This window comes from Coregonus clupeaformis, chromosome 14, assembly GCF_020615455.1.
Source record: "Coregonus clupeaformis isolate EN_2021a chromosome 14, ASM2061545v1, whole genome shotgun sequence".
Classification (NCBI taxonomy): Eukaryota; Metazoa; Chordata; class Actinopteri; order Salmoniformes; family Salmonidae; genus Coregonus; species Coregonus clupeaformis.
Window position 1 is genome coordinate 30395084 of NC_059205.1, and position 11995 is coordinate 30407078.

Sequence of the window (11995 nt, forward strand, 5' to 3'; positions counted from 1 at the left end):
GTTCATACGTCCCTCCACTTCGCTCGCCTCCTCAAGTTTCTTTTTTGTGAAGAAGAAAGACGGAGGTCTGCGCCCTTGTATTGATTACCGAGCACTTAACAAGGCGACAATTCGTTATAGTTATCCTCTACCCCTCATTCCATCTGTAATCGAGGGTGTATGTCTCCTCCTGCTCGGTGTGCGCCCAGAGTAAGGCACCTAGGAACCTCCCAGTGGGTAAGTTACAGCCCTTACCAGTTCCACAACGGCCATGGTCCCATTTGTGTATTGAATTTCTCACTGATCTTCCCCTCTCTCAGGGTAACACCACCATCCTGGTCGTTGTGGACCGCTTTTCTAAAGCCTGCCGCCTCCTTCCTCTGCCCGGTCTCCCCACGGCCCTGCAGACTGCGGAGGCCCTGTTTACTCACGTCTTCCGGCACTACGGGGTGCCAGAGGACATAGTGTCTAACCGGGGTCCCCAGTTTACATCCAGGGTCTGGAAGGCGTTCATGGAATGTCTGGGGGTCTCGTCAGCCTGACCTCTGTGTTTCACCCCGAGTCTAATGGGAAGGTGGAACGGGTGAATCAGGATGTGGGTAGGTTCCTGCGGTCGTACTGCCAGGACCGACCAGGGGGAGTGGTCGGTGTTCTTGCCATGGGCCAAATATGCCCAGAACTCTCTCTGCCACTCCTCCACTAGCCTATCACCATTTCAATGTGTTTTAGGTTATCAGCCTGTTCTGGCACCATGGCATCAGAGCCAGACCGAAGCTCCTGCGGTGGATGACTGGTTTCGGCGTGCGGAGGAGACGTGGAATACCGCTCACGCTGACCGCCACCGCAGTGAGGCCCCGGTCTTTGTACCGGGTGATCGGGTCTGGCTTTGTGTGTGATTGTTTATTGTGGAGGTTAGATTAGCTCGGTGGAGCTCTTTGTATTTTGTATCGCCGGGATATTTCACCCATGTGCCTTGTTGTTTTCCAGTGCACCTGATTTCCACACTGGAGTGTTTGACGTAATGCTGCGTACCACTGTGTTTTCGGAGTAAACCTTTTATTCTGTGATTTACCCTCCTGCGCCTGACTCCTTCAAACCCAGAATATTGAGTCATTGAAACTGAAACAGTGCATCCCGAATGGAGGTAGCAAACAATGTACCAGGCCAGCTGTGATTTACAACCTGATAGCAATATTTGTTGGACTACCAAGACATTTATTGGTGAATTATTTTAATCATGCATTGAACTGCATCCATCTATTCTGCCAACAATGCCTTAGTGTACATCATGGAACGTTGAGTCAAAAATAAATATTTTTAGAACCTCTTAAAAAGTTGGTTTTGTAGCATAAACTGGGAATTTGATATTTTTTACTAATATTATGATTGTCTGTTTGTTTCATATCTGAAAAGTAGTTAAAACGCTATCTGTTCCACTTTAAACTTTAGTTCACCGGTTACTTTGTGTGCTAAACGTGAAATGTTTTTTTGCCAGAAGTAATAGTTGTAAATTCCGATTGGGAAATACTTAATGGTTCTGTTTTTGTATTCTTATGACTGGGACCTACTGGCTTATTATGTCCCGAGTTTATGAACCGCTTATCCTTTAACATCATGCTGTGTGTGACTGCTGTCTTTCCACCGGCCCTATGCAATGGTGTAGTGGTGCCTGGAGAAGTGGGTATACTCAAATCTTGCCATAAAGTTCACAAACAGCCAGCCCAGCAAAGTAAAAGCACCCTGTGTGAAAAATCCTATGTTTTCCTATGTTTTTTATGAGTTTTCCTATAGACTTTTCAGATTTTCACTCTCAAAATCACCCTTTTTTAAATAGAAAAAAGAAAACACTGTGATGGTCTAAGTCCACAACAATGCTTAAACCACATAAATCTAATTGGGTGGCCCTGTCAGGGCCTGGCTCCCCAGTGGGTGGGCCTCTGTCCACCCAGACCCATCCATGTCTACGCCCCTGATGCAAACAGCACATGATGACAATTGCGCATCACAAATAGACTACTAACCAACACTTCGGACTAAACTTTTTCAATACCTGGTTTGCATACCCATTGTTGCCTTAGTTAGCATTTACTGGTAGGTTGAAACGTCTTTCCTACCGTACCGGCTACCAATGTCATTCTTCTGTGAGCTACTCCATGCCAAAACCAGTTGAGAACTGCATACTCTTGCTGCCCGCTGAAACTAGGCTATGTGTGCAGCGCGCATGTGAATATATTTCACGTGCTTTGCGATTGTGTAGGCTATTTGTGCATGATTTCTCTATTGTACTACATTATTGATAAGTTGTATACCTCCACTACACTACTTTGATACGCATCAATAGGGATTAAGAAGTGAGAGTAAGCAATGCCCACTGAAATAAATTGGGTATATGGCTTACCTGCGTATACCCTCCACTACACCACAAACCTGTCACACACTGAAGGCCTATAGGTTCGCCACTGCACAAACATGTCTATAATAGATATAAAGACTGTTAAGATATTCATGTTATAAGAAAGGAGTGTATATATATATGGCCTGGAAAAGCGTTTTATGCGCTGACTGAATGGAAACTGATAATTATGACTTTTGTGCTCCGCTGGACTCGTGAAGAAATTACGAGTCCTCACTGTCCAAGACCGAGTCAAGACCGAGTACAAATGTAGGCTAGTGGTAAAAAAATAAATCACAATTTAATCAATATTACATTCAGGCTGTAACACAACAAAATGTGGAAAAAGTCAAGGGTTTGAATACTTTCTTTACCCCTTTTTCATGATATCCAATTGGTAGTTACAGTCTTGTCCCATTGCTGCAACTCCCCTACGGACTCGGGAGAGGTGAAGGTCGAGAGCCATGCGTCCTCCGAAAACATGACCCTGCCAAGCCACACTTCTCGCTTAACCCAGAAGCACCAATGTGTCAGAGGAAACACCATCCAGCTGGCAACCATTGTCAGCTTGCAGGCACCCAGCCCGCCACAAGGAGTCGCTAGAGCACAACGGGACAACACTGGGCCAATTGTGCACCCCCTAATGGGTCTCCCGGTCACAGCCAGCTGAGACACAGTCTGGGATAAAACCCAGATCTGTAGTGACACCTCAAGCACTGCAATGCAGTGCCTTAGACCGCTGCGCCACTCGGGAGGGCTCAGATGTGAATACTTTCTGAATGTACTTTTTGATTGGTTGATTATGCTACACAAAGGTAAATAATATACATTAGTTAGTAGTTTGATTTATTACACCCGTTACTGAGATGGTTGTTCCAGTTTATATGATTTATGTAGTCTCATTAATGAATTTCCCTACCCTGGCAGTCATTCTGAATGCAGGTTGCGGGTGATTAAAAGTCACAATTGTTGGATATCCTCACTTTGTCTGGATTCCAATAGGAATTACACATCACTTTGCAAGCCAGCATAATGTGACTTGCAGGCCTGATGTGGAGTTTCAGACCGCTGTGTTAGGGTATAACTAGGCCCTCAAAGAAAAGCCTCAAGATATATGTTTTGTATTGTCAAAAATAGTTTAATTTGAAAGATAACATAAGATAAAAGTGTTATTGGTACAGTATAACCATTCTACTGGAACCCTCATGGAGGGTTCTACGAAGAACCACTTACAGAGGGTTCTACCTAGCACCAAAAAGGGTTCCCCTATGGGGACAAGCTGAAGAACCCTATTGGGTTCTACTTGGCATCTATTTTTCTAAGAGTGTACTTAATGGCATTACAATGTGGCACTGTAGGTAGGAGAGTCATGCCTGGTTGACACCTGGTCACAGTACCTTATTGGCCAATTTCCATCAAGCCTGATGTTCTTGACAAAGACATCTTTGATTTATAGTATGAGCTGTATGGGGAGAGGGGGTATAGTTGGAACATAAACATGTCAATGACATGTCACCACCTTTTCATTCCCATAGGAACTAGGATCTGCCACTATACTGTACATCAACCAAATTGCTACCTTTGACCATTGACCTAGGCTGCTTAATTATCCTTTCAGAAGAATTTGTAACAATTACAGCATATTGATGATAAGGCCATGATACAGACCTAACATGTATAGCCTATCCTATGGTTTCATTGAGCTCAGCAAGCAGCTTACATTGAATACAAATGAAGAGTGTGTCAATCAAATCTAGCTAGGTATTAACCTCCATCTTAAAGCCAATGGATGGTAGCACTATGGGCCGAAAGGTCACTAGTTCAAGTCGACAAGGAGAAAAATCTGTAGACGGCCCTTAAGCAAGGCCCTTAACCCTAATTGCTATAGGGTCGCTGTTGATAATGGCATTCCCTTGCTATTACCGCACTTTCCGAGGGTGTCTCAAGGAGAGTTGGGAAATGCACACACATTTTTTTGGGTTGCAATTCACACATGCTGCATGTATTCATATGTACATGTGTGAATTAGGACAAATATTATAAGATATACACCAACTGACCCCTCAAGTTGTTGACTTACCTTTACTTTAACAAACATTACTGTAAGAGGAGTGGAAATGTTATATATCTATTCATAATAGATAATAGATATTCAGGAGGGGCTTTCAAGTAAATCTATATACCTTCCTAAAAGGTATTAAAACCAGAATAGAGACTATAGTTTGGTTGCCATGGGGCTGGTGATATATTAGGCCAGGCTGGTATTGCATGTATTCCACATTATTAGCTGCAGAAGACTAACAACCAGTAGGCTGTACAACCATGTAAATAACTGGAATATGATTAATACCAGCAACTGTTTTACCGTGGCAGCAGAATTCCATAATCTACAAGTCTATATAATATCAAACTGTCCATGGCAATATGGGCAGTGTATAGCCTCTGCACTTCAACCTTGTTTTACATAATTGTGGATAGAAAGAGGACTGTCACGGAACTAGCTGGAGGAACTGCGGGTGCCTATACATTTGGACACGTCGGAGGCAAGAGGGGCTACTGCATGTTTCAACCTAAATTCCTTTCATATTTTACACTTAATAGGTTCTATATCATAATCTGAATTAACTGTTCCCTATCGTAGGCTACATTACGCAGATGTGAGAGCCAATGATTATAGATTGTTAGGCTACTTATTAGATATTATATAGATCATGAAGAGCATAGCCTACTGGCTCCTAAATTAGGCTTTATGAAAGTGATAGTCTACAAATGGCGTATAAATAAAAGTGAACGTTTTTAAAGGTACAATGAATACATGATAGTGTCTCATGCACTAGTGTGCTATATCCCACTACACTAAATGCAAAGTACATTGTATTATACAATATAAATCGAGTGGTTGACTTGGAATGTCTATATATAGCTTACCTTATTTTCTGGTAACAGGTGGTGATGATATTAGATCCAGTCGGCCCTTTACATCAATCCCTTCTGAAATGTGTTTATTTATTCAGTGAAGGCAGCAGATTCTAAAAAATCTCGGTGAAATCATAGCCTACCTATCCTTCTGGCACCGTCGCCCACGATGTCCACACACTGAGCCAATGTGCGAAACCGTAAAGCATCCCACACTTAGCCTAGGCTACTCGAAAAACGTGTATTTTTTTCCCATATTTCTCAAGCAGAAACGAGACAGAGCATCCTTTCCGTCGACAGTCGTCGCCAGCAAGGCATGGGATAGATACAGTTTCACATTTTCCCTTACGGTGCGCCCTGGTGCCAAAATGACTGGCTAAAAATCACATGCGATTTGTTTTAACTCGCGTCAATCGCCTCAGTTGTTCATTTTCTCACGGACAACTCACATTTCTCCCAATGAGGAAATTAATGTGAATTTACGTTCACCGTTGATTAAGAAAATATATTATGCACATAGCCTAAGATAAGTACAAGCAAAAGGTCTACGATCCAAGGAGCGATTTAAAAGGCAATTATCGGCGAGTACTGCGGTATGGTTTCGTTAGGGAATGCGAACCCAGAGCAAATTAAAAGCAGATTCAAAGGAGCCGGTTCCAACTTTTTTTTTCTTCAAAACGGTGATTTTTTAAGTAGTAATTTGTGCAACATATTGGCTTGGAATACATGCTTATCAAGAAAATCTATTCCTAACCCGTTATCAGGGCTAGACACATGGTCTCCCTCTCAGGGCTGTGCTACTCAGAGAAAGCTATTCAGGATTCAATGTGTATCTCACATCAGATCAGGAAACTCACTTGCAGCTCCTCAATACATTAACAGACAGCTGTGTTCAGTGCCTTAAGATCCTCTACCCTGCACAATACACTGTCCCAAAGTCTAACACGTTACATTGAAGTTGCTCTTATACCTGTGTTATAACTCTGTCATTACATTGTAATAACATTAAGTTGTTAAATAGGACTTTAATAATTGCATTCCCCTTTGTAAGTGCATTGACTTACTATCTTAATTAACAATGGACTAATTTGAGCATCATCGGCCTGAGAGATAAAATGGCCCTTATAAAAGAGTAATGTGAATTTGAATGCTATTATCACTTGCACCACATAAGGCTTCTTTGTCATTATGTCATCTCACGGGCATTTGATCCTCTTTTCACAAATTAGTTATTGTCGTTTCAGGTGATTTTCAAAATGATTGTTGATCATATGTATAGAACATTTCATCAAACTAACACTTTGCTGCCCTGGACATGACCTGATTAGCTTGAAGACGATGCACACCAATCTGCTTTAGCATCAAATCCCCCTATATAATACTACGTTGTAAGTAACCCCTGTATATTGGGTATCCATGTTGATTTAGATGCAGAAAGCTGCAGTATTGACTTGTGTTTTCACAATAAAGGTATGTTTTAAGTGTGTATACGTATAACTCATCCAAAATTTAAATCAGTGCACACAGCCTATCTTTGTGAAACATTGATGCTTTCTCACCATGGAAAACGTACCAACATTTACTTTGTTTTTTTTGGTTTATTGCGAAAAACCAATATAACATAAAGTACAACATAACACCAACATTCAAACATGCAAAAATACAAATACAAACAAACATATGAGCTGCACATCCATTACACAGTGTGTTGTCAGACAAATACACTCATGGTCAGTCAAGACAGTTTATCTAACGTGCTGGAACATTAGGTCTCACCCATAAAAAATTGAGCCATCCAACGAATTATGCACAGATAACCCCTCCTCCTATTCATAATTTAGCCAGGAAAGAAATACATTATTTATTGTCTCCAATTAAGTTTTGAAGATAAGATAACCAGTTCACAATTAACTTTAAGTTAGCAACACAATGACATTCTAAAATTTGATGAATTTGCCAATTTTAATTGCTATGGGAACTATTAAAATTCATCCTTTGTTTCATTATTTTTGCCAAATAATGCCATTGCCAAGAGTTAACTGGACACAAGGGGGCGTAGAGTATACATTTCCTTATCTGCAGGCTCCGCTCAGCAGGCTCAGCAGACAGAGGTAAATGTAATTATGCTGTTGAGGCTGACCTTGAAAGCCAACTAGTTAGATTTACATTTTAAGGAAGAATACCTTATTGGATTATTGACAAGGAAATGTATGATTTACTGCCTGCATACACACTGACATCAGAGAAAGCTTCGTTGAGGACAATCCCGTTCAATGTGAACAGAGTAATGGAGTTGCTTTCCACTATCCCCTTTTTGTGCATACATTACATTTCATTGGATTGGGGAAAGGGGATACATCAATAAATAATCAAACGTGTGTATGCTGTAGCACATAGGGAGCAATATCATTTAATACCATGCAGATGTGTTTTTACAATTCTATTCCTCATTAAATTAGTCATCCATGCCATTGAACAGGCTATCCATGTTCATGCCTTCTGAGCTATGCAACACACAACGCTCATTACCAACAACCTGCACATTCCGATGATTGCACTGGTATCAATCCTTAGATTACAACTGTCTCCAGCTACAAACCCAAACACCATCACCACCATCACACCACTAGTCCACAAACCTCCCCACTCCACACACAAATACACCTGTCTACGAAGAGGGTCGGTCTTGACTCCGCCCATTACAAACTTACGTGGTTTTAATTGGTTTGAAGACCCCTGATATGTAAATGTTTCTTGGGAGACTCCTCCCATGCACCTGATAGGGAGTATTTACAGCTCTTTACTGCTGCTTGCTCTACTGTTACAACAGCGCTCTCTGCACTACAATGACACTTCACTGGACTATGCAATAAGGATTTCCGTCTCTGCAGTGATTTGTCGCGCCCTGAGGGGACCGTTATATTGACCAAAAAAGTTTTATACCAAAGTTTCAGTCCCATATATTTTTCCAAGATGCCACGATCGTTTCTTGTCAAGAAACATATTAACTCCTCTAAGAAGCCAAATTATAGCGAGCTGGAAAGCCCTACAGGTAAAGCAAAAAAGTTTTCTAAATCCATCGCTCAACAGATGCATGGATTACACTGACATGCAACAAAGTTGTTACACGTTTACAAATTGACAGCGGTCAGGCTATTATCCGGATACATAGTTTCATTGTATCCGGATACATAGTTTAATTGCATCTCTATGTCAAAGTTATTGCTACTTTGTAACTTTCCAATCTGTGCTCTTCAATGAGGAGATGTTATTCAGCTCTTTTTTAAATAAATAATACATGGACATACATAGGCCTATTATTACTGTGCAGTGAAGTTATTTTTAATCACCTAATGTATGATTTTCTTTCTATTTTCAGTATTTATTTCACCGTATCTCTACAAAGGCCTCCCATTGCCTGTCATTCCTCAACCGGAGATCCTTAGCTCGGTCGCGTACAACCCTATCACAGTATGGACTACAAGCAGTTTTCCTTTATCTCCGCTTCCAAATGACCTCTCTCCCATCTCTGGATACCCCTCATCGCTCTCTGACACCTCATCCAAAGACCACAGCGGCTCCGAGAGTCCCAGGAGCGATGAAGACGATCGGATGCTTACCAAACTTACAGATCCTCATGGAGCGGAGACAGAGAAATTCCAATGTAGTTTGTGTAACAAGTCCTATTCCACGTATTCTGGACTGCTAAAGCATAAGCAACTGCACTGCGACGCTCAGACGAGGAAATCTTTCAGTTGTAAATACTGCGAAAAGGAGTACGTCAGTCTTGGAGCCCTAAAAATGCACATCAGAACTCACACTTTGCCTTGTGTCTGTAAAATATGTGGCAAAGCTTTCTCAAGACCGTGGTTGCTTCAGGGACACATCAGAACGCACACTGGTGAGTAGCTGTAAAGATTTGGAGTGCCATTACTGTACAATAGGATACTTGGAAATACTGAAGATAGCTGCATGGTGGGCTATTTCGTTTTAGGATAACTTTGTGCAACAGTTTATGGAATATATAATTTATGATAAGGGGTTTTAACAGTCTTTATTCAATGTATGTATTATATACATTTTGCAAAGTGCATTGCAATGCCTGTGTAAAACAGTTATGTGGTATGTGGCAACTTATGTTAAAGGTGTGGTTTTCAGACTACTTTGAAGTTCCATGTTGTACAACATTTTATGTTCTGGTTTATACTTTTCATAAAGTAAAAGATTTAGGCTTTTATGTCAAGCCATATCTCATGCTTGACAAAAAGTCAGGGAAGAAGGATTTTGGCTCTAGTATTTCCTAACCTTTACAGTGCACAATAAGAGTAACTGTACCAGTCCATGTGCTAGTTAAGTTATTACAGTTGATTATGGAGTAAATAGCCCTACATTATTAGGCCTATGTCAGTTTAGTGGAGTGGATATTTGTGTCTGTTTGTATCTCTTATCCGCCTGTGAATACTGACACATTTCTTCCCCTTTGCCCTCTTACAGGAGAAAAGCCATTCTCCTGCCCCCATTGCAGTAGGGCTTTTGCGGACAGGTCCAACCTCAGGGCTCACCTACAAACCCATTCGGATGTGAAAAAATACCAATGCAAGAACTGTTCCAAAACCTTCTCCAGAATGTCTCTTCTGCACAAGCATGAGGAATCTGGTTGTTGTGTAGCACATTGAGACTGCTGAGCTGGGATACAGTGCCACCACCAGAGACCTCTGGTACTTTCCAGTCCTCAAGAACTGTTCAGGGGATATTACATACTGAGGCTTTGTAACCAAATATACAAGACCGACAATCCATTTAATTTCAGTGTAAAAACAAATACTCTGTCTGTCATGTGCTTTTCATTTTAAGCAGTATTTTTCTGCCATTGCAACCAGTGTTGAACTATATGTTAGTTATACCATGTACCTTTCGGTCATTGCTTTTCATGTACTTTGGGAAGTGGAGAGATTTGAAATAATGTGCCTTTTCAAACATTTCGATGTTCTGACCAATCTCTCTCAGAGGATATGTTTCCGGTTATGTCATAATATTTTTATTTTTTCTAAGAAACCACATAGTTATTCCACATGGTGTATGGTAACACACGATAGAGACAGACTGTGCACAGCCAATGGAATATTTAAAGTCATTATAACTTAAGGAATAAGTGGAAAGACCATTTTTAGGGTGACAGTATTACAACTCAATGACACAAAAACTGTTTTGCCAGCACTCAAGATAACAATACTTTTACAAAGTGTCTCACTTTGTCTTGACAATTTAAGTATTTTTCTGAAACAATTGTTTGCATTTGTATTTTTATATATTTGAATGTAAGTGTGACTGAGATTATTGTATTTTTGACAGTGTGAATTGTGATACTGAATAAATGATTGTAATATTTTTAAGATGCTTTTTAAAATAAAATTCATGAAATGTTTATAAAATGCTTGACTTTATTTTTCTGTGCAAGGACTGTGAATATCAGGGTATGGCATGATGGTGTATGGCATACACTTGCTGGGTATTCTAGAAAAGGTGTCATGAAACATCTTCTTAATTCAACTTCATGAGATTAGTAATCAAATAAATATAGTAAGATCTATCACATCATGTATCATGTACAGACGTTAGATTTGTATCATTATACAAGCTGCAATGTTTTTCCTACTTTCTCTTGAAACGATTTGCCTGACGTAACAATGATAACAACCTGTTTATGGCGTTGCAGTCTGTCAACTTCATATAGTAACTTTCAAACTGCTTCAAAGTTAAACATACAACACAGCAGAAGTCAGGTTCCTGCTCCAGTCCGCTTTCATGCGTTCATTCCATGGTGGAGGTGTAGAAAGAATGAAGGATGACTCAACCCAGACTCAAGGCTCAACCTGCTCCTTGTGAACCTGTCCAGACATCAAACAAACTTGAAATGTAACACATGTTGGCTATATTGTTCAGCACTCACTTGTTACACCCTTTGAGGGCGCACTGCCCTTTATTTGCCTGCCTGCAGCCAATGTTACTTTTGAAAAGGAAGAGCTGATTTCTTGTGGACAGCTATCTATTGTAATCCTAGTCGACCAATCCCTCAGAGGTATGTTTGTCTCTCTAGCCCTGTTTATACCTGGTTCTAACATGCGTCCTTTGTCCATATCTTGTCAACATTCTGATTGTGCCCACATTTTTAGATAGGTGTAGATGATTAAAAGACGCATTGTGAACTGATCTTATAAGTGCAAGAGCAGGACAAGATCAGGAAGAAGGATGCATGTTAGTGGCGGGTATAAACGGGGCTTCTGTACGTGTGGTGAATGCTTCCAGGCAGTGAACTGATTAAATCTTTCTTCCTTCTAATGCGTAAATTGAGGTCTGATACTGAATGGTTAATTCACAGCAATCACTGCAGAGGCACTGGAATAATTTATAGTTTTACCCTCTAATATGTTTCCATCCAATCCCCAGATTTGCATTGCTTTGATAACCTCCAAGGGTTCTGGGATGTGTGCCACCAAGGATGAAAACTGACTTCCTCAGGCTACATCTTGTTGTCTTTTACAGTATGTTGAACAATATGCGTAAATGTTTTTCAAAAATCACACCTAGAAGTGCAATGCGTAAAAGGATACAGTAGAAGTCAAACTCTTTCTAACAAACAGACGCCAGTGTGCTAGAATCTAGACTAGAGAGAACGTTCCGTAATGCCCAAAAGCTGCTGAGCTGAGT

At 40.7% G+C, this 11995-nt stretch overlaps 1 protein-coding gene across 1 annotated transcript; it reads left to right on the plus strand.

Moving 5' to 3' along the window:
* Positions 1-8114: 8114 nt before the first annotated feature.
* LOC121581534 (zinc finger protein SNAI2-like) lies at positions 8115-10707 on the plus strand. Its single transcript, XM_041897028.2, has 3 exons — positions 8115-8339; positions 8667-9188; positions 9782-10707. Exons 1-3 carry the CDS (start codon positions 8261-8263, stop codon positions 9961-9963), a joined length of 783 nt encoding a protein of 260 aa, XP_041752962.1. The 5' UTR covers positions 8115-8260; the 3' UTR covers positions 9964-10707.
* The last annotated feature ends 1288 nt before the right edge of the window (positions 10708-11995 follow it).

Coding starts and splice junctions, on each gene's coding strand:
- LOC121581534 (XM_041897028.2), top strand. CDS start 8,261: ATGCCACGATCGTTTCTTGTCAAGAAACATATTAACTCCTCTAAGAAG. Junction 8,340..8,666: donor CGAGCTGGAAAGCCCTACAG/GTAAAGCAAAAA, acceptor TTCTATTTTCAG/TATTTATTTCACCGTATCTC. Junction 9,189..9,781: donor ACACATCAGAACGCACACTG/GTGAGTAGCTGT, acceptor GCCCTCTTACAG/GAGAAAAGCCATTCTCCTGC.